Source organism: Cydia pomonella, chromosome 1, assembly GCF_033807575.1.
Source record: "Cydia pomonella isolate Wapato2018A chromosome 1, ilCydPomo1, whole genome shotgun sequence".
NCBI classification, from domain to species: Eukaryota; Metazoa; Arthropoda; class Insecta; order Lepidoptera; family Tortricidae; genus Cydia; species Cydia pomonella.
In genome coordinates, this window is record NC_084703.1 from 9,492,676 (window position 1) to 9,519,375 (window position 26,700).

Consider the following 26,700-nt stretch of genomic DNA (forward strand, 5'->3'; position numbering starts at 1 on the left):
GCCATGTCGAAACGGTAGCCGTCTTGTTATTCCCACCAAAAAATACCAAAAATACACTATTGTCAGCAATTAAAACATGTATTTTATTTCGACAAATAATGTTCTGTCCTTTACGGCCGCACGCTCGTGGCAACACTGCTCATATACTAAAATGCCATCAATCATTAATTACACTTCACCTGACAAGGATTGGTTAACGATAACCATTTTATGTATGGGTTTGATTTCGTAATGGCTTGAAAATAGCGAAATGGTTAATATAGTATTTTATGCAACAGTTGTATAAGAAGGGTCAAAAAAGGCGAGTGGCGTGAGTTACAATGTGAGCCGGAGCCGAAGGCGTAGGCGAACATTGTAAAGGAATACGCCACGAGAATTTTTTGACCTACTTATACAACGTTGCATACAATATTTTTCCTACGAGTCAACAAAAATAAATATTAATTTAGGTAAACAAATTACAGCAAAAGTATATAGCCAAGACGCGCGAGCATACCTTGTTACGCGCCCGGCCCGCCCCGGGCCGCGGCCGGCCGGTCGGCGACACCTCCTCGTAACTCATGAGGCCCTGGTACTTGCTACTTGCTAAATTAATTTTTTGGACAGTTTTTTTCTCAATTTTGGCCACCGTAGCCTACGGAGACTAACAAGCAACGCTAAGCGGTCTTCGTAGTCTATGGGTGTTGCTATATTACGGGTGTCACATGCGTGTTTCTGACTTATTTTTACTATGCAACCAAATGAATATTTTGTAAGTTGGCATCAATGCACTTAGTTTAAAACTGTATTCGTTTTGGTTTTGTTAGGTTGGTAGCCATTAATCGCAGTAACATTATAGCTTATAAAAGCACAAGAGCTTTTATGAGGAATAGACAATATAGACTTTTCTTGAAATCTTTTATATATGTTCTTATATTCGTGTTAATGAATGCATAAATGACAGATAACAGTAGAGGAGTAGGAAAAATAATAAAGAGGTTTGTATTGACTTCTATTAAAATACGCAGTACTTGCCCGAAGAACGCTTCTTCTAATTTTAACCGACTGACGAAGAAAAATAAAGACCAAATAAATATTTTTGAGAAAGCCTATTTATGTACGTTTACTCTTATTTGACTTCTAAGCGTCCGATGTTGTCTGCTACCTATCAAAGAGCAAAAATTATCAGATTCGACCAGCCAATTTTTAGCTAAAGGTACAACAATATGAGAAGTGGTTTGACAGCTTGGTGCGTATTTCTAATAGAGAGTGCATAATGTAAGCTGTATCGACATTTTGATTAGTAGTACTTTCACCTTAAAAAGGTCCATAGATATTTTTATATATTTTTCTCGTGTTTATTACGCCATTAGATATCCAAATTATTTTTTAGGAACGAAATAAAAAAATCATGCATTTTAGGGTTAAAAAAAATAAACGAATACAAAATATACTATTAATGACGTATCCGACCATACGCGACAGCCAAAAATCTAAGTTAAGGATGTATAGGAACTTAATTGCAACAAATTATGTGAGACAAGAAAATTGGAAAAGTTCCTAGGCACCGCCGCGTACTCCGCGTACCATGTCCGATTTTTGTCAGATAGATGTATGATAAATATATGTAATAAAGTATATATTTTTTAAAAGCTACATTTATATTCTTTAAGATATTTTTTTTGCACACAATTCAGGATTTTCAAAGATACTGATAGTTCAATAAAAAACAGCAAACCGATTTTGATATTATGTTTTTTTTTTTTTTTATTCCGAAAAAGTAAGCATTTGACCACAATCTCACCTGATGGAAAGTGCCGATGTAGTCTAGGATGGAACATGCTTACCTAAAAGATGTCTATTCACTCTCGATTTAAAAAGGTCCAAGTTATAGTGGACTGGGAATAGATTTGCAGGAAGTGAATTCCACTCCTTAGCCGTACGCATGATAAAGCTGGATGCGTAGCGTTTAGTGCGAATCAGTGGTAAAGTAACGACGTAAGGGTGAAACGCAAGTCCGCGTCTAGTCCCACGGTGGCAGAACGGAGATGGGGGGATAAGATTATGTAATCCCATCGCACACTCCCCGAAATGTATCCTGTAGAATACCGATAAACAGGCTACCTTTCTACGGTGTTCTAGGCTCTGCAGTCTAGCCTCTACCAATCTCGCATCCCCAATAAGCTTCCTAGCGCGTTTGTCTATAGAATCTAGGGTGGCTAGCTGATACTTGGCGGATCCATCCCAAAGGTGACTGCAATACTCCATACACGACCGGACTTGAGCTATGTAAAGCTGAAGAAGCTGCTCCGGTGTGAAGTACTGCTTGACCTTAGAAAGGACGCCTAATCGTCTAGCTGCAGATTTAGCCAGAGATTCAATATACGCCCCGAAGCTCAGGTTAGATGAGATACTTGTGCCAAGTAGCTGGAGATGGTTGGATATCGGTACGGATACATCCCGGAAAGTCGGAGCCAGGTCGAAAGGACTCCGTTTCGCAGAGAACAGACACGCCTGTGTTTTGGTAGCGTTGAATTTGACCAGGTTTGCGTCGCCCCAATCGGATACTACCTTAAGTGTCAAATTCAGACGGTCTACTTTGTCAATATTTTCCTTTTTTTCTATTAAATTATACAGTGTCTCAAAAATAAATTTCTCATGCCCGATTTATCAGAAAATGATACCACACTTATAGTTGTGCCGTTCTCGAGAACGTTCTTAGTTTTTTCGAGAACATTCCCATTACAATGGAGAACGTAAACTGAGAACGTACTCGAGAACGGCACAACTATAACTACACTCGAGGTGTTAGGTAAATAGAAGATATGATTTTTTTTCTTTGAATGCCCCCTTCCTGCCCCCCAGGGGGTGGTAGCGTATGGCTAGCGAACTAAATTAGCTTACCTTTAAGTATATTACATCTGTGCAAAGTGAATTCATCCGATACCAACATTTGTACCTTATGACATTACTTCCCGTACTATATCGTCTGTTCTTCTATAAATTATGGAACACCTAGTTAAAAACAGACTTGAGTGGTTTGTTGAATTACATACCTAACCTTTTTTTCTCTTCACAATTTGGCTTCAGGAAAGGTAGAAGTACAATGGATAGTCTTGGGATATTCACATCTGACATTCGTGTCGCGTTTAGACAACACGAATCAGTAGTTGCTGACTTCCTGCAAAGCAGGCCATCCTTCGGAAGAAGCTCATTCAATGTAAGGGGAACGTTACCAGGCTGAGAGATCTCATAAAGGGTTCTCTCAGATCGGCACATATCATTCAAAGGTAACGATCGATCTATCGCCCCGTCTAAATCCATATGGAAAGTTTTGTCTCAAGGGTCAGTCCCCAGCCCATTGTTATTTAGTATTTATACCGCCGAAGTCAGCCTGTAATCAGGTTAATGTTCTTCAATATGCAGATGACATTTTACTGTACTCCTGTAATAATTCGATTCCTACTGCCGCCGAATTTCTCTCGCGCCTTGGAATCCCTCGACAACTGGATTGAACTCCATGGTTTCGAACTTTCTCCTTCAAAAAGCAACTATAAATGTATCATCCCTGTCAAACCTCATTACAAATTTCTTGGCTTGACACTTGACTGACACTTACAAAGTGTGAACTAAAACGTAGTGATTATATGCTCTTTGGTGTGAACGTAAAATCAACATTCTAAGATGTCATGCTGGTGTTTGGTGGGGAGCTCACCCATTTGCAATGAAACTTCTATATAACGCCATAATTCATAATAACACCATATAAGGAGTGTACAGATTTTTAAAGGGTCGGCAACGCGCATGTGACACATCTGGAGTTGCAGGCGTCCATAGGCTACGGTGACTGCTTACCATCAGGCGGGCCGTATGCTTGTTTGCCACCGACGTGGTATATAAAAAAATCAGAAGTCTACTAGACTACGGTACATACCTAGTTGGTTACTAAGTTCTGTTACTCGATTTGCAACCTCTTTTATTTCTGTTAAAACAAATGCTACCGAAAAAATAAAAAATGACAATGTGGTGGATTTGTGGGCTATAATATAATTATATACCACACATAACGCTTATCTCGTCGTATCTATAATGAATTGGGGCCTAAAAGAGAATTGTATCGCAGTAATTGCATTGCACAAATGTGGGCACCCACCCGCCAAACATGATTTTGAAGTTGCTTGAAAACCTAAAAATCAACAAACAATTTGTTTATCACACAATTAATAGATACAATAGTACTCAGAGCTTCGATGACCACAAGAGGTCTGGAAAACCACGCACCGTTCGGACCCCAGCTCTAATAAAGGCAGTGAAGGCGAGAATTGCAAGAAACCCCGTCCGGAAGCAAAAGTTGTTGGCAATACATATGCCTGTGAAGAGAAGCTCCCTAAAAAAAGTTACAATGAAGACCTTGGACTACACACATGCATTTTCTTTCAGCCTTACATGCGCTGACAATGTGGTCATTGAATGTGAGCTGTTGATCGAATATTGTGCCAAGATCACGAACAGATGTAACTTGCTGCAGATAATTATTTTCAATTACGTAATTAAATTGATGAGGATTATGCCATGTGGCAGGTTATTAAGGAGAAATCCAATCACAAATCTTGACTCCCTCAAGCGGGCCGGGCACTATTGATGACTGGCCTCGTCGTTTGAGGGCCTTTGTCAAGGCCAGAGGAGGCCATTTTGAATGATATTGTCATATGTAATTCCTGATTTTGTGTACTTCATTTTAATATATAGTTTATTCAACTTTCGTTCGTATATTTTATGTAGATAAAGATTATTGCAGTACCACAATTTAGTAACCAACTAGGTACCTACTTACTGGAACCTGCTAACGAGTCTGCATTGCAAAGTCTCAACCGCATTCAATCAAAAGCTCTCCGCTACTATAGTAACAGGTGCGATGAGATCTAGCCCCATGAATGCCCTACAAGTGGAATGCGTCGATTCCCCTTTCGACCTTCGTTGTCAGTTCCTTTCTGACCGCTATCTTTTCCGCACTTTCCAATTTTCAATGCATCCTATTTCCCCGAAAATAACACTCCTTAATGAATTCTACAATCGCTCTCGTTTTTGGGCTAACCAATCTCCTCATGTTTAGTTACCAGCTTTAGACGGTTTTAAGTCCATAAAATAACCAATGTTTCACTCCATCAACTTTCCCATGTTCGAACACTCATACCCCGTGACCATATTACAACCCCGAGTCCTCCTAGGCTCTGCCAAAGGCGATATTTGCACAAAAATCATCTTCAGTTTCCCCTAGGAGAAAAATGGAAAGGTTGGCACACTTTGTTTTCTGACGCTTCTAAATTGTCGTCCGCAGGCTGTGTAGGAGTTGGTACCTACCACTTGTAATATGGAATAGTGCAGAAGGCGAAGTGTCCTCCTGAAAGCTCGGATTTCGCTGGAGAATGCATGGGTATTCTAAAATACTTGGAATACTGCTGAGTGGCCCGCCTTAAACGGTCTCTAATTTTTTCGAACACAAAAAACACTACGAGATTGTACACAATTCCATCTTCCACCAAAACATGAGAATTTCCGAAGTTTGATAAATTTTCAGTAGATTAATATTGTGCAGGATGGCGTTTAATGGATAAGAAGCTTAAAGGTCTAAATAATAAAATATATGGTAACAACATAGTTGTGAAAATATACTTTTCATTTCTCAGGTTCTGTAATCGGGTCATTGTTGATCTAAAAAGTGTGCAGAAAGTGATAGGTTTCTGCTCTAGTGCATTTTTATTACGATATACAATTATAATTTGGCTTTACAATTTCCATTCTGATATTTAACACATTCACTGTCCGTGCCCTGTATATGGGTCACGGCAAGCCTCTATAACTCGTAAGGTTAACAATTCAGATTGTGTACCCGATCTTATCTTATGAACTATTTATTTATCTAAGTATTTATGATTATGACTTATTCTAAGTATTATATGTATGTATGTAGGTGTGTATTGTTTTTCTTATCTGATAAAACTAGTTGCCCAAGCTTGGGATCGTTTTATATATTTTATTTATTTATTTTTAAGTTGAGGCAAGTTTTGAGTTGAGGTATTTAGTAGCAACTTTTTCAGTTTCGTTTTAAACACGTTTTTGCTGCTACACTCGTCTTCAAAGGTAATTTTGTTAAAAATTCGCGGTGTGAGATAGCTGCGCGTTCGTTCACCATGGTAGTTGTTGGCGGTGGGCTCCGCGTACCTACGGCTGCAAATTAATTGGCTATTAATTGTCTCCCAGGAATATGTGCTCTCGTTCGTGTCCTTTAATGCGTTTAATGCTCATTCTCATTAATCATACCAAAGTTAAGAAGGGCTGAAAGGAATTTATGTAAATAAAGACCATAAATGTAATCAAAAATGTCTTTTAATAATAAAAATAACGAATGACCCAAATAAATAATTTTTAGGTATGTCAAACTGACCAATACACGTCTAATAAAATAAATTGTTCTATAAATATAAACAATCTTATTAATAGTAACAAGATATTGAAAACTCAATATAGTATAAACATCTATCTTAAAAATATCCTTGTAGATAAAAATACTAAGATGCGTAGGTATAGTACTACTATAACAGCTACAAAAAATTGAAGCTGCTAATTAGATGACGCAGTATTAAGCGATATGTTTTGTAGTACAGTCTGGCAACAATTGACGGCGCCACTGAGCGAAAGCAAACATTATAAATTAAAGGTGCATTCACATGTTGATTCTAAGTAGTTAAACATTTATACTTCTATCTCCTTCTACCTCAATGCAACAATATTCTAGTTCATATAATACTCGGTGATCTGATTTTTGTTGCACATCCTTGCTCGGACCTTAACTGGATTGTCACACGTCAGCCGCGTCAGCGCGTAACAACATAGAGTGCCGTCATATTTAGCTTAAAACTACTTTACGCGTCTTAGCACTGCTTTATCTGCGATACCCGATGACGACTATGATTTAAAATAAAAATACACCCCCACGAAAGGCCCCCCACGAATTCTCAACCTGTACCTGGTAACTATAGTTCGTTTTTTAGCATTAGATAAAAGTAAAACAATCTTGACGTGTCTATTTATTGAAAATTATTAAAGAAGGCTTTTTAAAATGTTGCAAATGAAGCCGATGTACAAATCCTGGTAAGAGCATTCATTTGTGTGATAAGCACGGATACTTGTTGCTGAATCATGGCTGTTTTCAATTTAAATATTTATACATATATATCGTTGTCTAAGTACCTACAGCACATTGAGCTTACTGTGGAACTTAGTCAATTTGTGTAATAATAATGTCCTATAATGAATGAGCACTTTCCACGCGTATGTCGAAACTTTAAAGAGCCATGTGTACTGTAAAACGTTGTACGATACACGTGCGAATAGGTTATTCGCAACTTGTGTCGATTTAAAACACTCCCTTCGGTCATGTTTTAATTAATCACCACTCGTAGCGAATTTCCTATTTTCTGCACTTGTATCGTAAATAACTATTATCTGTTTGTTTATATTACTTATGAAAGCAACTGAATGTAAATAAGCGTATATATGATGTATAATTGCTACATATTTGCCGCAACTTAATTTGTGTTTTTTTCATAAAAAATACACATCAGGTTGGCTTACCTTCTTTCCAATGCTAAAAAACGAACTATAGGGTAATTGAAGCAAGGTGGAGCGCGCTATCGCATATTACCTATAACTAGAGAAGTTTCCTTGTCGCTCAAGTGTAATAGGTCAAATACGCATCAAACGTTCCCTCTCTTCAAAAAGATACAAAGAATCTGTAGTCGTTTGTGACCCGTTGACCCTACGATATACACTATATACAGGATATATGGCTCATCGTTTGACAAATGACAAAATAACGGTAGATAAGGCTGGGTCATTTGCCATCTTCTCAGGCCTCCAAAAATTATTGGGGCTTCGGATTTTCACAATAACGACAGGAATGTAAAGGGATCCATGATTCTAATATTACATCATTTTTAAAACATGTATGGGTGATTCTAAGTTGAGAGGTATTAACGATGTCTATGATACATATCAATACATTTCTTAAAAATAATAATTAAATTACGTTAAGTATCCCTTAATAGATTGCATTTACTTTATGAACAGTTAATTTAAATGTATTAATTAACTTATTTTTCTCACAATGACACTTCAAACAAGCAAAATGTCTTTCATTTGGCCTGGCCTGTCCTTTCCTAGTTAAACAAAAAATCGGTAATTTTATCCAGGTCTAAATTCCTTGGGTCTGTTAAAGTCGGTATATTTCATAAAATTATTATATTATACATGTAATGTTATTCATAAATCCCTCTACATTTTTTCTTTTTCATAAAAAATATTCATGACAAATTTTGTCTACTTTGTAATTGTAAAAATGTTTTGTTTATGAGTTATATTATTGCAATTTTAAACCTAATCGCGATGCAATTGTTTCTTCTTTTTCTCTCTATCTTTTAGCTCTGATTGCGTCATTTTGATTATGACATCTCTAATTATCGATACTGTTCACTAAACAATGCCCTGGCCAGTCTAATTTAAAAATGATCTATAGAAAACTTTTTTTTTATTCGTATATTGACTATAATTTGCGCATATATTATAGTAATACTTTTTCATTTATTTAAAATAAATACTTATCTGTTTTCACATGAAAAAGTGTCCCACTGACGCATAATTTTAGAAAATATTCACTAGAGATATGAATTTGCTTTCATCAGTATGGTCGCTGGTCAAATTCTCATTGTTTCTTGTTTTTGTGAGATCGGGGGTGAGACTACTCTCTGTAATTACATAGAAAAAGTACAGTCTTTCCTCGTCTCGTCTAAAATGCAATAAAAAAATGACTGATGACCTTGCAGGTATACACAGGAGAGTTGTTTTAATAAAAGTATTGTATGTATAATTAGATAGAAATTTTAACATTTATGTCGTGCCGCATTTTCTATGTAAATTATCTCTTTGATTCAATTACCTCTCAACTTAGAATGACCCGTATCCGAAATTTTGTTAGTTATCACTATTTTGCTCATTTGATATTCGTTTATCTAGATGTTTTAATGCAACGTTACATGTATCGTTTGACGTTTAAGTTTAGTACCTACTTTAACATCTCTCACTGCGGCACTAGACCGAAAGAACACCTACAAAGCATGCTTAACTCTATCTGATAGGTATATCAATATTGGCAACGAGAAAAATATGTTTATAATAACTACAAATGTAGTGAACAATCCTTACACATCGTATTTTTCGAATACGTTTTTATTTGTCATGCTTTCTTCAGTCAACCTCAGTGCTTTTTTGTACCGAGACTGACAACAAGTTCGTGCTTTTCCGTGCAAATTCGATTATAAAGGATTATTCACTACATCTTTACTTCGTTTATTTGATATTGTACCCACATGTAGATGAACAGGGAGCTTTGCCCTCTAAATCGTAGTCAGGTATTATATGTAGATGCACTTTGCGCCTAAGTCACATAATACCTATACACAGCGTGAGACTTAAATATACACATATTAACCCACTGATTATATAATCCATTTTCACCCCTATTCAAACTCCATTTGTATTTATGCTTACTTACTTACAGTATTGCAAATATACCTACAGTCACTATAAGGCGATACCTAACTAATACATATGTCAATATGAACCTTCAACAATGTGTAAAAAATTACACGAACAATAAAATATCACAAAAATATCAATTTTCAATTCCAATTAAATACTAATTTTGGTCCCATCCTAAAGACCTCTCAACGGCCATTTTCCATTGTTTATACCTCATATCACGTTCATCATCTGTGATACGGGGAACATAAGTGGTACCATCGGTCATAGGTATGGGTATGACCGGTTTAGAAGAGTCGACTCCCCAATAGGCGACTTGCGCTGCGCCCAAGGCGGTGCTCTCAGTGAAGCCTGCTCTGATAACGTTGATGCCAATTAAATCAGCCTGCATTTGCATGACAAGTGAATTTGACGTCATACCGCCGTCGACCTGGGAAGAAAAACATCCCATGAGAATAACATTAAAATTGAAAATTTCCATGAATATAATCTCCATTTATTCATTAAGCCAACATCATAAACAAGTCTGCAAAAAATCGGAACTACCGGATTTGACGCAAACGAACCCGTTACAAAAGCCGACAAAGTTACTGAATTACGCTAGCCTGTGGAAATTTTTCTCAATGGTCTAACTAAATCACTAAGTAGATCGATCAAATAGAGCGATCAAAAGGATGTAGGTAGATACTAAGCAATAAAGGGAAAATATTTTTACTCCATGAAATAAACAAGGTTTTGAATGGCACCAGCATTTTATTTTTAATTACGAATAAAATTTTCAAGTAAAGTCGTTTTCATATCACACACACATTCACAAAGCAATAGAATGATGACAAAATAAAATTATAAAGAAATTGTTCCTGAAACGTGTTCCGACTTTGTACAAAATAACGTATGATATAATTTTGGAAAGATTATCAAAATGGACATTGAAATACTTGGAAAATAAGAGTCGGCAGTCCCTTGCAAATAAATTAAGTATATCATTTGTATTTTTGAAATAACATATAGCTTTTCAGAATATTAGACTTAATAAATGTTATTTTTCAGTTGGATATGATCAAATTCAAAATATTTGGACAAGTTAACGTTCTGAAAAATATGCAGGTCGATTTGTTTCGTGACGCACTACCGGAAGAAGAATTACTTGTGGAGGAAGAAGACATCGCACTTTTAAGAAAGTGCCCACAATGCGGTATAAATAATGAAGAGGCGTATATAATAACTTAAAGTGATTTGTATTGTAGTTCTTGTGCGGGCCAATTATTCTACAAAACTGACAATCGGAAGGTTACCGCGTAATGATGCCCGCTCTCAAAGGAAATCGGAAACAGCTGACCTGCACAGAAGCCAATGAATCCCGGTATGTCACAAAAGTTCGTTGGGTTGTGGAAGCAGTTCATGGAGCATTGAAGCAAAAATATAAGCAACTGGATGAGACGTTCGATAACAAAATACAGAGCTTGTACCGCATAGCTGCATATTTTGTTAACCGTTTTGGAAAACCTTTAATTTGTGACAGAAATATGACTGATATGATTTTTGAGAGAATGAGAATCAAAAAAAGCGATCAAAGTTGTCTAGCACTTAATATAATAATAAGCACATAGTAGAAGAGAGAGGTTTGTTGCGGAAAAAACTTCCATTTCAAAGAATCCCTGCTACCGACGTTTTAAATTTTCCGCAATTAACTGAGTACGAGATGAAAATTTTGTTTACAGGAACATATCAATACGGTCAAGCCATTTCATATTTGGCCGAAGTATTGGATGAAAGTGGCAACTTAAATATGGCATATGTAAAAGACCAAACGAATATTTTAAAAGTATCTATACAATCGCGTCATATTTCAAGGAAGCAATACAGATGTTTTGTGATGTATAGTCCCGACAAAAGTGGTTTAGATGGCATTGAAAACAATTGCTGTGAATGTGCAAATGGGTTGCGGACTGTTGGCTGCTGTTCACACATTGCAGCTATAGTATATTATCTGTCATACGGCAGATATTTGTCTAAAATCCCGCGTCCTAATCTCAAACTTAGCTCTTTATTTAATAATGAGTGTTTAAATATTGACATAGGAGTCGACAGCGATGACGATTACGGCTTAATTAATAATTTATGGTGCTATGTTATGTGTAATTAAAATGTAAGTGAAATAAAGTAATGGTTATGTTTCTATTTTCGAGTTTTATTTTTTTACACTGAAATAGGGCTTAAAACTCAAAGAGCAGTGCTAAAGAAATGATAATACTTAGGTACTCAAACTATAGAGAAAAAAATATTAGAGCATGCTGACTCCAAACACGACTAAAATAAAAAATAGCTTGGGTATAAAACTATACTTAAGCTCGATAAATATACATTAAGTTTTAATAGAGTTTAGAACTGGTTCGTAAAAAGTTTTACCACACTGTCAATACAAATCACTATTAAAAAGTAACAAAACTAGTAGTACCCTGCTTGAGAAAGAATTAAGAGAATGTAAAATTACATACCTATAATTGTTAAATGACCAGATTAGATTTGAACGTACCATAAAACTGAACTTAGTTTTTTTGCTATATATGACTGCTTCGATTGCAAGAAAATTAAAAAAAAAAACATTCTTAATTTATGTTTTTTTTCTAATAATAACCAGTTTCAATTGAGGAAATAAGGGCCACTTCCGGTGTTACACAATACTAAGGTCAATTTTGTCCAATCTGTTTATGAAAAAAAAATTTTTCAAGTTGTTGATCCAAACCAATATTTTTGATAAAAATATATATAATAGAGTATAAAAATGCGTATATTATATGAAAATATGGTAGGTGTCGCCAACTCATACGTAGTAAATGATTAAATTTTAAAACTTAAACTAAAAAAAAAAAGTACTTATTTAATTTTATTACTAATTATTTAATATTACTTTTTTTTTTAATTTTTTCGCAACAGGTAATCATTTAAGGCATAATATTCACCAAAAGTATATGTAATAATAAAACGAATAATCGTGCATAACAATATCTCAAATTCAGCCAGGGGCGATTTTGCTATGGCGGTCCGGCCAGACCCTTTAGGCAAAACACCAAACACTCTAAATGGAAACATTAATTTATTGGTATGAACTTAATGCTTTCATTAGGTTGGTAATCAGTAGAAGAGACGTAGTTTAAAAAAATTATAATATGTACCAGAAGTGAGAATTAGGGTAAAAATGGCCCAAATAAAATTTAAATATTATTTAGTTAGATGATTATGCACGAAGCTTTTGTTCATATATAAAACACACTGAGAGGGGTAAGAGGGACAGAAGGGCATCTGGTTCAACTGCATTAAGGTTAAGGATTTTGTTGGTAGACCAGCTCTTTAAAGCCTATGGGAAAGAATCAACAAGACGATTTCAACTCGATGGCATGCAATACATTACAATGACTGAGAACCCACATAATCAATGTGATAGGTGCGATGTCAAAAATAGTAATAGGGATCAAGAATGTAAGACAGCTTTGGCATATTAAAAGTAACAAAGAGGATTACACCTCTTCCTCCTTGGGTAATCGAAAATCTTGCAATTGATTAGTCCAGGGCCGGATTTAGGGGAGGGCAACCGGGGCTACTGCCCCGGGCCTCCACAAAAGAGGGGCCCCCCACAATAGAGAATTCGGTAAATTTACCATTTTATTTGGAAAAAATTTGGGGCCAGGGGGCCTCCACTCCTTTATTGCCCGAGGCCTCCAGACCTCTAAATCCGGCATTGGATTAGTCCACAATAAAATATGAAAATTTTAAAATTCCTGCTGACGAAAAGTATTCCATGAAAGTAATGGATCCAGATAACCCTTTTCAGAACCTCATGGTTGCTGGTCAGCTGTGAAGAAAATTCTCTCACAAACGTGTTGTTTTAGAAGGAGGTCTAACAACCAACAAAATGAAATGAGCAAGAAAGAAGCAGAATTTGATAAAGCAAAGCAAGAAGCATTGGAAATAGCAACAGCCATTGACCCGTCGTTCCTCTTAACCATATCGTGCTCAAAGACTCCCTTAAGTATGTATCTGTCAACTACCATGTGGTTGGTAAAAGAAAAACTTAAAGAAAAAATCACACCTGAACAAATGAGAAAACTGCAGTCCGTGTGTTTACGTTTGGCTGTCGGGGATAAATATCAAGATGAAAAACAAGTGACATGTACATATGAACATCTTTAATTTTTGTTTTATTAAAAAATCTCCATTTGTTTTTTTTTTTGCATTTTGTGGTGGATGATGTAAAACAAGAAGTGAAAAAACATTAAAAAATAACGATGCGAAAAAAATGCATAAAAACTGGGCGAGAGGCTGATTTATATTGGAACCGTGCGAAGTGCATGGTAAAGCGATCCCAGCGCATAAGGTGGTAAAAATTAGAACTAATTGCGGATAGCGTCTTTAACATTTCCTACAAGTTATATGGCTCGAATGAAACTTTAATTTACAATTATAGTGTAAGGGACCATTGTAATCTGTATGAAATGCTTAATATGACTAACGAATTTAATTTAATAATTATTAACATTATATCCGTGTAAATAGCTTTGCAAATGCCACATACTATGTGATCTTTTTCTAGAAGTTAAGAATGGGTATAGTAAGTTATCCATTAAAGGTAGACCTAGGAAAGAGAGACAACCCCATCATACATTGTGTTGTTATAGCTCAAACAGATTAGGCAGCGTTTTCGATTAAAGCTCCTAGCCAGTGTGTTTTTTTCCGACAACATCGTTATATTTCAACCAATTTACACAAAATCTTAACAAGTTATATACCTAAACCTTCCTCAAGAATCATTCTATTGATAGTTGAAAGTCGTATGAAAATCCGTTCAGTAGTTTTTAGTTTTGGAGTAGTTTTACAAGATGTAGTGCATTGACGTTTTCCCCTAGACTTGCCGACGATAGGTTGCGTGACAGTCGTGTACATAGCGAATAGCAAATGCACTAATAAGTTGATTTAAAGCTATAGTAAGTATATTTACATTTTCAGGTAGATAATTACAAACTGGCTCTGTTGACTTTGAAGCTACCTAGACATAAACAATCTAAGCTTTTCTTCGAAACAATGGAAGATGTCGAAGTGTATTTACCGGATGAATGTATTTTTTTACACGGTGTATGCGAATCCTGTAAATTTTACAGGAACTTTTACAGTGTAAAAGATCCTTTGCTTTAGTAAATAGTAAAATGCAGCTTTTAGCTGATTTATATTTCCGCGTATGCACAGGTCCACTGTTAGTAATAATAAAAGATTAGAACAGTCTTCATTCCATTTATTTGAAAGAGAGTTCCGCAAAAATTATTAATTACAAATTATTATGCAATTGGCCCAATATTTGTCATGTCATCGTCGATGCATTCTAAATAGGTTCATTAGAAGAAATTGTATACCTTCATGTACATTTGAATGTACACCTGTCAAATGATTGATGAGAAAACCGTGAGATGGATGTATGTGATGGTAAGTGATGATTGTCAAAACGCTTACCTGAAATTAGCATGGCTATTTTTCATTCAATATTCGACCATACTTGTATGAATTAAACGTCTATTTTTCCACGTTGTTCAGATATATTCGACACGTTGACCGCTTAGATACCAGTGGTTTTTTGACAGCTTAGGTATCAATGACTTGTTGTAAGTATAGAAATTAATGAATAGCGACTGTTAGGATATTTGTGACACGTTGAGCGCTCACAATTAAATACTACCATGACAGTCAACAATTATTTGATAGTTACGTTTATCTCTCTTTGAGCACCAGTACCCCTAGTGTAAATAAATTAGATTTCGAAACGTGACGTACGCGTTTGCGTTTAGTCTCATTTTGTATTGGATTTAGAAAGAGCGCGCCAAGCGGGACGTTTTGGAAACTCAAAATCCTATACAAAATGAGACTTAACGCAAACGCGTTCGTCACGTTATGATGTCGATCAAATTTACACTAGGGGTACTGGAGTGTATAGCGATTTCTGCTGCTGACTGTACATAATGATAAAAAAATTGGCTCGTTTATTTCAACAAGGATGAGAGAACTGTGAAGATGACGGTCCGTCACGGTGGTCACTGACGAAAGTGTTGAAAAAGTGGAAATATGTGTTCTGGCTGACAGAAGATTTAAATTAGGTAAGGGAATTTAGACGAAATTCGCAACCACCGAATCGTAACCGTAGATGAAACGTGGGTTCGCCAATATGATCCAGAGTCGAAACAAGAGTCTATGCAATGGTTAAATAAATTAATAGTTTAAAAAACACTAGAAAAACACGCTTTCCCTTCGTCAAAGTCATTAAATTAAGCGGTGCGTTTGGGCAATATGCATTTCGCGGTCAAGCTGTTCTTTTTGCTCAGGATATATTTGAGATAACTGAAAAACTTCCAAGTCAATATATAATAGGTTTGTTATAACCTTGAAACCTAATCGTGGTCTAAGTTCTTTACAAGACTTTTCTAACAAATCCAAACAAAGCTATGATACGATGTCCCATCATGAAGTTCCAGTTCATATCTTCCGGCTCCATCATCAGATCAGTTCGACAGTACCATATTATTGTATTGTCATCAGAACTACATACAGCTGCCAATTTTCATCACGCTACGATCCTTGGAAGAGGGTAAATTAGTTACCTTAGATTCCATTATATAGTTACATAAAGGTCGACCTAATAAAAGCGTGTTAAAAAGGGCGAGAGGGCACCAAAGAAATCGAAAGTGGAAAAGTCTGGTTCCAAGCTTATGGCGAACGTGTTTTGGGACAGTGAAGGGGTTTTATTAGTTGATTATTTGCCAATAGGGAACACAATGAAGAGTCAATATTATGCAAATTTATTGATTCAAGCACTTGACGCAGTCGTCCAGAAGCGTCGTTGGAAACTTAGCCGTGGAGTGTTGTTTTTACAGGACAACGCACCACAGTTCACACTTTGTTGCTAGGCAAGCTCTAAAATACACTTGTTTCATTCATCCACCCTTCAGTCCAGACTAGGCTCCGAGCGACTATTCCGTTGTTTCAAATTTGAAAATAGACTTACGTGGTCGCCGGTTTACCGATGACAATCAGATCAAGGCTGCGGTAGAGAGCCGGTGAAGAACAGGGTGCAGGTAAAAAATATGAGTTTTGTAGTCTATTTTATTAATATGCAATTTGATTTTGGTTTGGTAAATGTAACTTTAACAGTTTATAAAATATGACTGTTTAAGTGATACCCTGATTATTTAACATTATCCTGAACAATTCGAAAACAAAAGAAGATCGGGAACTGATATTGGGAGCATAGTGTTCGAAAATAATGACCAAATCCGTCGTTGGGGGCCACTCTTGTTCGCTTAGCCTGCTAGACCCTTTTAGTTCTAAATTCAAATTTAAACAGCGCTCTTTCGCTTTTCTTCTACATGATATGTAGCGTGCTGAGCGGCAATAAATTCCTATTTTTAACCGACTTCAAGATTTCAAAAGGAGGAGGTTATCAATTCGATTGGTATGTTTTTTTTTGTTTGTTACTTCATAACTCCGTCATTTCTGAACCGATTTTGAAACATTGTTTTTTTTTAATCATACAGATTGGTCCCGTTCTAATGGGATCCATGAGGAATCGAGGGAACTCTTCAAATGTGAAGAGCATACATATAGTGATTTTTGTACTTTCATCAACAAATCAAGCATTTACATTTAAAAAGTGACATTTGATGAAGTGGAACTGCTGATGATGATCAGAATGGAACTCTTCAACGACGCATAATTCACGTTTGGCGACTTGTCCTCTTCGCTGTGTTTGTGAAGCAAATTAGATTTTTAAGACAATTTTTTTGTCAAGTTCGAGTTCTGACGATGGGGTCCATGAGGAATCGAGGGAAGTTCTCACATGTTAAAGGGATATTTATAGGGTCACTATCAAATTTACCTTATCGCTAAAGGACAAAATAGCTGAAATGTCTGGATTATGTTATGTCTTTGTAACTACATAGACATTAATGCTAAATGCCTCTTTGGCAAAAAGTCTGGATCTTAGAACGTAACAATTTAAAATGACCTAGCAGCAAAACATATTTATCTTCGAATATCTTTATTTCTTAATAGACACAAATGCTAAATGGTCCGGTAGCAACACGTTTGTATCCTAGAATGTCTTAATTACTAAACAGACATGAACGCTAAACAGTCAAGAAGCAAAAAGTCTGGATTGTGTAATGTTTTTATTGCTAAATGGAATAAACGCCAAGCAACCCATTAGCAAAACGTCTGGATTTCAAATGTTAAGTATTATAATATGACACCTGAGAATTAAAACCTTGTCGCACAATCTATTATTTACATCCTGGCCACTTCAACTTAATAAGTTTTACTTATTGTTATGTTTAAATGTCAATGAATTTTCAATTCTTGGAATTATTGCGAATTTCCGTGTTGTAAATTTATAGAAATATCTATCCGATCATCAGAATTATCTATATTGTATGCTACGGACGATGACTTATGGAGGGCGATGACTTTTCCTTTGTGTTTATTGAGAGTCAAAAAGGAAAATCGGTATTGGTACGAAATGGTTATAGATATAATTGTGCTTCTATGAATTCCGGAGGGACCTCCCTGTGGAGATGTAATGCTGCAAAAACAGAAATCAAAAGGGAAAGTAAGCTGTCCCACTTTTGTAACTCTCACACCGTAAAGAACCAAATAGATTTTGTGATAGATAAATGTAAAAAATAGCTTGTACAGAATTTAATCCAGTTAGAAAATTTTGGAAGAAGCTTTTATTGAGTCGGATCTTGATGTGATCTCAGTTTTCAATCAAAAAAGGATACATTATACCGTGCCAAGAGGAATTTCTTGAAAATGCATAAAACAGAATTTTCTTGTACAAATGAAATAGCGCTGCCTGAAATTCTTTCGAAAGATTTTTAGTTGACGTCGACGGCAATGAGAACTATCAAATTTTCTTGTTCGCGACAAGACGATGCCGAGAGATGGTGAAATCTATAGTAGATGAAAATACACAGTACTTTGGCGACGGTACTTTTGAGAAACCCCCTATTTAGTCAATTATATGCAATGCACGTGGACATTGAAAGTTGTATGAAAAGTACCCACGTCGTGCTATTTGCATTTGCGTTGCTGCCCAATAAATGTCAAGACACATATGAACGCCTCTTTAAAATGATTAAAGACTATTTTGAAATTAATATCAAAGATTTCAAATGTGACTTTGAGATTGCACAACAAAATGCGATTCAAGTGGTGTTTCCTGGTGCCAAAGTAGCCGGTTGTTGCTACCACTTTAATGCAGCAGTGTGGAGAAAATCTAGAAAAATAGAAGTATCTGAGACTACAGAGGGTGAAAAAATAACAAGACTCTCTAGCAACTTACCGCTACTATCAGCAGAGGACATACCCAATATTTGGCTGTTTTTTTGAGCAAGCACAACGCCTGCGTTGTGATAAAATGGATCTTTTTATTGACTATTTTAGTAGGCAATGGATTTTAAGAACAACCCCTAACAAATTGAGCTGTTTCCGTTAACGTCACCGTACGAACAACGCTGTTGAGGGATGGCATTGACGTTATAATACTCGTGTGGGGCCAAAAAACTTGATCTCATATGTACATGCACTGAAACTTGAAGCCAAATGGCAAGAAAAGAGAATTACAAGTGTTCTCTTTGAAGCACCAAGAAGGAAAAAAAAATATTATTTTTGATAGAAAGTATAGAAGAGAAATAAAGAAATTCACGTTTAATGTGGCTGGCGTTTTAAAAAAAAACGTCAGCCACATTAAAAGTATTATATTTGGGGACAAGTTTTGAGTAAAATACTAGTGTTTTTTTAATTGCTTTAAAACGATTTCTCAACTCAAGGAGTGTTCTTTATTTTTTATTAAGGAGTAATTTTGTTTGTTTTAGTTAGTTAATGCAATATGTTCAATCTTACATTTACCAATAAAATATAATTAAGAATAATCTTATTATTACTTCAAATTTTATCTTTAAGTGTGATGGGATAAACCAATGTTTTTAAGGGGTATGCGTTACTAACAAATAAAAATGTCAGAATATCCATATTAATATTATAACTTATAAGCCTAGCTTTAACTGTTACATATTTATAAATGATGACACATTAAATTTCCAGACGTTTTGCTATTATCTCGTTCTGTGTTTATGTCAATTAACTAATTTCACTTTCGGCTCATTAGATATTCTAATCATATGGACTATTTATATTTTCAGACGATTCTAATTTGATTGTATGAAATCTAAAATCAACAATAATCTTTCTTTCACCGGTCTCCCTCATTGAAGTCGGTTTTGTTTTCTTAAAAATTCTTTTCTAATATGTTTATATCTTTAATTATACAGTCCACTCCTACCTACCATGGTTTCGCCAAGAGGAGGCCACTTAATCAGAGAAACATCCCGTATCCTTTGTTGTTATCAAACAAACTTTGTTTGTTGTGATCAATTCCTAAAAAAAAACTAATTTAACAAATTTTATTTGCTATCGGTAAACTACCGAGAAGATTTATCGAACCTTCTAAAAACGTGACGAAAATTTGCTAAATAACAGAAAGAGTGCTTCGAGGATTTGAAGCTAGATTTGCTGTTTTAAAACCCATTCAAATGAATTGCAACGAAATTTTACCTGCCCATGTATTCGAATTGCCTTCTCTAGAGAATATTCTGTGAAGTTGGCGTTGCTGCCTTGTTGTTGGGTAAGTGCAGTAAGCAGCAGAGATAACTGACGCTGGTCCTGCAATTAAGTTTTTATGCAGGGGGTTTAGTTATCTCTGCAGCTTACTGTACATAACACAAAATGCCAAGTTTCAAAGCAATCTACATATGTATGTACATCAAAACCAAGCTGTACGTATATCAAAACCAAAGTGTAAATTCCGTCCTAAATAAAATATTAAACTGACCACACCAATAGAGCCTAACCACTACAAATAATGTACTTAAATCATATGTTTTAAACACGACAACTGTTGCTTCTTCAACCCACCAACGGAGCGGCAGTGAAAGTTTACAGGACTTCACTAGGTAACATCTCATTTAACCACTTTATAGGTTAACACACGGAACGCTATCGGTCATAGAAATCAGTTCCTGGCTCGTCGTCTATAAGGAAGCCCATTTTGTATGATAGTATTCAGCTTTTTAGTATAAGCCACGAAATGAGGAATCTATCCTGGATAAATCCTCGAAAAACCTGGACACTCAGTAGGTTTTAATCGTTCACCTCAACTCAACGTTCTCGACGTTCCTGCCGAGACCTGAATTTAATCGTGTGCAGTTACAGTAAGTGCAGGCGATTAAATTCCATTTCAGTTTCAATTATGACCGAATACATATATAGTTTAAATTTAAATCAACATAACTTAGGGCCAGGGTTGGCCAACCGTTTAAACAGGGTTAAAGTGTCCCGTATAAACGGTTAACTCCGAGGTAGTTGGCTAACCCTGAAACGAGGAAGTGGTCCTTAAAGGTCGACAAAAATTACATCTACACTAGCAAATATAACCGGCGCCGTCCACTGCAAACCAGGCGGCCGTAGACTCACTGCTGCAGCAGTCAAGAGAGAATGACGAAAAATATACAGAACGAAGTACTTGTAAATGCGTCGGCACATTTTTGATGCCACGTTACTATCGATACATTCACGGCTTGAATTGTACGTTCTATAATCATCTAACGTGCGTTTGAAAGTTGAACCTTTGTTCCCAAATGCACGAAAACTATGATTATTAGAGAACAAATTACGTTACGACTATATGAGAAAGAGGCAGCAGTAGTCCAACTTTTGCGATGACGTTTGAAACTAGAAATTGCAGAGTACTTTACAGTACAGGTGTTCCTCTAAAGGTCATTATTAGATAATAAATAACGTTAAGACTATATTTGAGAATGAGGCAGCAGTTGCCCACTTTTTGCGAATAAGTTTGAAACTGGCAATTTCAATTTATTCAACATTACATGTCATGTTCATTACCATTACAAAAGATTGCAGAGTCCTTTGGGCGATGTTCATCTAAAGGTTGCCTGATCCGTAATCTTCGATTTATGAATATTTATGGAAATATTCTCTTCCAGTTTCCTATCAACGATTGAATCCAGAAACGGATTTGAGCAAGAGACTATCACAGGCACACTGCCCATACAAGTAAAAAATACTAAATGATACAGGAATACACAAGAAGCTGCAATCATAGAAATTACCTTCAGTAACTGTAAAGGTATCCCACAGTCCTCGTTCATGGCGTCCAAAATGTCCCTGACTTGGTAACAGACGGCCTCTAGAGCTGCTTTGATTATGTGTGATGAATTTGTGTCCTCAGTAATGCCACAGATCACCCTGAAATTGAGAACGTAAAATATTAAATATATTTTTACATACGAGTATGCATACCACTCGTACACAATTGTTTAACCTTGTTAAATTTGGAATGTGAAATAATGGAAATCACGGACAAATGTGTAAATACAGATGGCAACACTGATGAGTAAATTAAAACCTCTTGATGCAAATGAGGATCATATTAAATAAAAATAATAACTGGCCAAGAGCATGTCGGGCCACGCTCAGTGTAGGGTTCCGTAGTTACTCTTCCGTCACAATAAGCTAAACTGGAGCTTACAGTATAGTAAATTGTTAACCAAGGGATGAAACGGTACCTTTCACCCGAGTTAAACAAATAGGCTTTGCATAATCACCCAACTAGCAAAAACACGCTTAGAATAGTCTCAAGACTACAATTTTTTCGCTCTTATATTGATCTTATATCATCGTATAAGCCCGGATTTGGGCACAAATTATAAGCGTATTTATTTTGATATCGTTCTAATATCAGTCTAATTGAATGCTGCTTGCATTTACAGTAATCTTTCCAAAACTTATTTAAGCTACCTTAGGCTAATATCGCTTTTACGTAAGTATCTTGTAAGCCTACATAGGCTTATATTGGTCCAACGTTAGAATCTTATGAGCCTAAATAAGCTTATTTAGATTTTTTGTAAGGTCACACAGAGAGTTGAAACATTCTATTTGTGAAGTATAAGTGTACAAGTGAAAATAAATGCAGCAGCGTGACATAAATATGTTAGTGTAAGTATTTATCTAACTGTTTATGAATTATGTTTAAATATAATAACGTGCTCGTTATCATCGTGTGTGTTTATGTTTTACGGTATGTAATCACGTGGGAAAATATTATTTACTGTAAAGTAGACCCTGTTTTCCACTTCAAACTTCATGCGCCTGATCAAATATGGTATTTGTATCCGTTTATAATTATTTTATTTCTTTATTTGTACTGATAGTCAGCCATAGCTGTAGGTGTATTTTTAAAGCGCACTATTAGACTATTATAAGATTATTTACACTAAATTCTGCATTCAGAATACAAATGATATGGCCATGTTGAATTAATTAGGGTTCCTTGGTTTACTTACTAAAACCCTAAATACATTTGTTTATCCTTACTAGATCACTTGACACATACTAATAAACTAAATGTTTTTTTTATTTAAGTGACAAGATTGGTGATGCAAAATGGTTGTATTTATGGATATAGACCATTACTTGATGAAGAAAGACTTCCGCATGTTAAAACAATTAACATGGCCTTGGGAAGAAACACAATATACAAGTCTTGTTATTAAGCTACTATGCCAATACATTCCAGGAGACAACTCATTAATTTGCACAATCTCTTTGTTTAAGCAGTGTCCTTGCGTCCTTTGGTAGAACATTATTTAGTCTTCTGTTTAAAATAATTAGCAATCCATTTACTGCTGCATGAGGGATATTAAATTTTAACGCCCATTTTTGTAATTCACTTTTTAAGGCAAAATCTTTCTCATAATCTGTTTCGTCATCGGTCGAAGATTCTTTTTCACTAAAATCATTAATTTCACATACTGAAACATTGTCCTCAACCTCTACATCTTTCATGCAAGCAGAACCTACAGAACCCTCACTAATATTTTCACCAACACTACCTTGTCTTGGCAGGAGCTGTATATGTATTTGATTTACTTATGATTTTTTTGTACTTCTGAATTTTCTGCCGATAACCATCACTTCTCGAACGTTTTTTCCAGTTGTCGTAATCCATACCTATTTAAAATTACACTCTTACTTTAAATTACAAAAAAAAATTAATTAAATAATTAAATATCATACTTACAAGTGTTCCCAAAATCGATTTAAGATCAAACGATCTTATATTGATCTTGTCTTTTGTGATATAAGTATCTTTATCTTATATCACTCTAATATCTTACTAAAGTGCTGCTGTTGATCTTATTATGCTTGTTTATAGCTTTAATTAAGATCAGAAAAGTACGTACTTACAGTGTTCTTATGCTATGTTGACATTAGTCAAGTTCACTGAGACTTCGTAAATGTTATTGTAGGACCAAGAGGCTTATAATAGTATAATACTATGTTGATATTAGTCTTACATTCTTACAATAGCATATATAAAGTCTAATATAAAATCAAATGAACTTAGAGAAAGGGGATATAAGACCAGGCACTCTCGAGTTCAATAAGACTTCGTAAATGTTATTGTAGGACCAAGAGGCTTATAATAGTATTATACTATGTTGATATTAGTCTTACATTCTTACAATAGCATTTATAAAGTCTAATATAAAATCAAATGTACTTAGAGAAAGGGGATATAAGACCAGGCACTCTCAAGTTCAATCAGACTTCGTAAATGTTCTTGTAAGAGCAAGAGGTTTATAATAGTATTATAAAATGCTCTTATATACATATATAAGACTAGGTAATAAGACTGACCTTACTAAAGCCGGTACTAGCTTGTCTAAGACTAATATAAGAGTGATGATATGTTCCAAAACAATAATAAGAGCTCTATAAGCTCATCAGTTTTATAAAGTGCGCAACCTGAGACTCTTTTGCTAGTTGGGCAGTACCTAATTAAAGTAAGTCTTTTTAATATGAAGGGAAAACTTTTTGCGATAACTCAAAAACAGCTAAACTGATCATGTCCGCTATAGTTTTCATTTAATGTCTTTCTTAAGCTCTACTTCCACGATTTTTTGGACCTTTGGTTCAAAAGTTAGAGGGGGGGGACAATTTTTTCTTTCGGAGCGATTATCTCCGAATATATTCACTTTATCAAAAAATGTTTCTTGAAAACCCCTATTAATTTTGAAAGACCTTTCCAACGATACCCCACACTCTAGGGTTGAAGCGAAAAAAAAATTTCACCCCTACTTTACGTGTAGGGGAGGTACCCTAAAAAAAATAAATTTTTAGATTTTATTGTACGACTTTGTCGGCTTTATTGATTTATATATCCATGCCAAATTTCAGCTTTCTAGCACTAACGACCACGGAGCAAAGCCTCGGACAGACAGACAGACAGACGGACATGGCGAAACTATAAGGGTTCCGTTTTATGCCATTTGGCTACGGAACCCTAAAAACGGCCAAGAACATGTCGGTCATGCATGTCAGGCCATGGTCAGTGTAGGGTTCCGTAGTTACCCTTCAGCCGCAATACACTAAACGGGAGCTATTAGTATAGTAGAATATTAACTAAGGGAAGAAATGGTGCTTTTCACCCGAATTAAACGCTCTTCTTTTCATATCGAATGCGATAACTCAGAAACGGCTTAACCAACATGATCGGTTTCGCGGATTCGCTAGTTTTCATTGAAAGTATTTAAAAGGGCGGGATGATAAGTAATTAGCCTCAGCTTTGCTAAGTGTACGTTAACTACTAAGAATTATGTGTAAGTCAAAAATATTTAACATAAAAATATTCATATCTTGAAAACTAGTCAATAATTAAAGTTGCAACTTCACACAATTGATCAGGCTATGTCACAAAATTTCAGCCAAATCGACCGAACGGCTTTTACTAGTAACTAGTAAGTGTGCGAAAAATTACTACACGTTATTATCTAATTTTTAGAAGCATGTATATCCAAAAGTTGTTTTTGGCCCATATTTATCCCCCTAGGTAAACGTTTTTACGTTTTTTGAAATCTAAAGTATTTTTTTTAATTTTACGGCTATTTAAACTCGGACACATAATCAGGCTGCCAAATTTGTAATACTATGACGTAAGATTTACAGCCTCATATTTAAACCCTGGACTTTTGTCGACATGACGTCACAATAGGGTAGTTTGGGGAGTAAATGGAGCGGTGTTTATTAATACCAACGGTTTTTAACAAAATAAATTTAAATAATTAGGCATTCACGATAAAAAATTACCCAGTAAATTGAATAAATTGGTTAATATTATCTTTTAGGATTGTACTGCCAACCATACATTTGTACGTTAAGCTGACTTTTGATGAACGAAAAGTGAACATAATGAAATATGTTAAAATTGTCTTTATCAATTTATCAGCTTTTTAACATTATTAAGTTTTGAACCATAAAATATAATGTTTGCTTCGAATTATTAAAACATACGACTCACAAAGGCATATATTTTAATGATTTGTTGAATTAAACGGAAGTAATGTCTCTAAATATATATCTTGATAAATATGACTTTTAAAAAGTAATCGAAAATAAATTATTTTGGTGGCCACAAAATAACATACCATCCACAAAACATCTTAGTTCTAAAAAACACCAACGAGAAGCGAGCCAGCAAAAAAAACCAAAGCTTCTTTGACTTAAAACTAACAAAATGTATGATCTGTAGTCATATACAATGGACTCAACTAAATAATCCGCACTTTCGTTTTTTTTGTCGAAAGTTGTTTGAGTGGAATCTACGCATCATCTCTAACACAACCATCGGAAAGTACACTGCGTAAGAATTATTTACCACAACTACAAGATATGCATGCATTCAAGAACTTTGCGAAGCCCATATTTATGTTTCTGTAGACAAGAGTGAAATATAACTAAAAATATAAGAGACTGGTTAAAAGTGAAGAGCATAGATGGACTAATTCGCATGACTGAACATAGAGAGACATATAGACATATGGTCGCCAACCTCCTGGACGGAGATGGCACGTGAAGAAGAAGAAGACAAGAGTGGTCGCTTATACGATGATAGACAAAGCAAGCCGCGTATCATAGCCAGCAAAGCTATTGACAAGTCATACAGCACTT

General features: G+C 35.4%; 1 protein-coding gene across 1 annotated transcript in view; it reads right to left on the minus strand.

The window, feature by feature from the left end:
- Window positions 1-6,348: 6,348 nt before the first annotated feature.
- LOC133531353 (glycerol kinase-like) overlaps window positions 6,349-26,700 on the minus strand; it is a 28,126-nt gene continuing 7,774 nt past the window's right edge. The window contains exons 7-8 of the mRNA XM_061869558.1: window positions 21,801-21,936; window positions 6,349-10,006 (exon numbers count right to left, since the gene is read on the minus strand). Coding sequence (XP_061725542.1) covers window positions 9,734-10,006; window positions 21,801-21,936 — 409 coding nt within the window. The 3' untranslated portion in view covers window positions 6,349-9,733. The remainder of the gene's footprint in view (window positions 10,007-21,800; window positions 21,937-26,700) is intronic.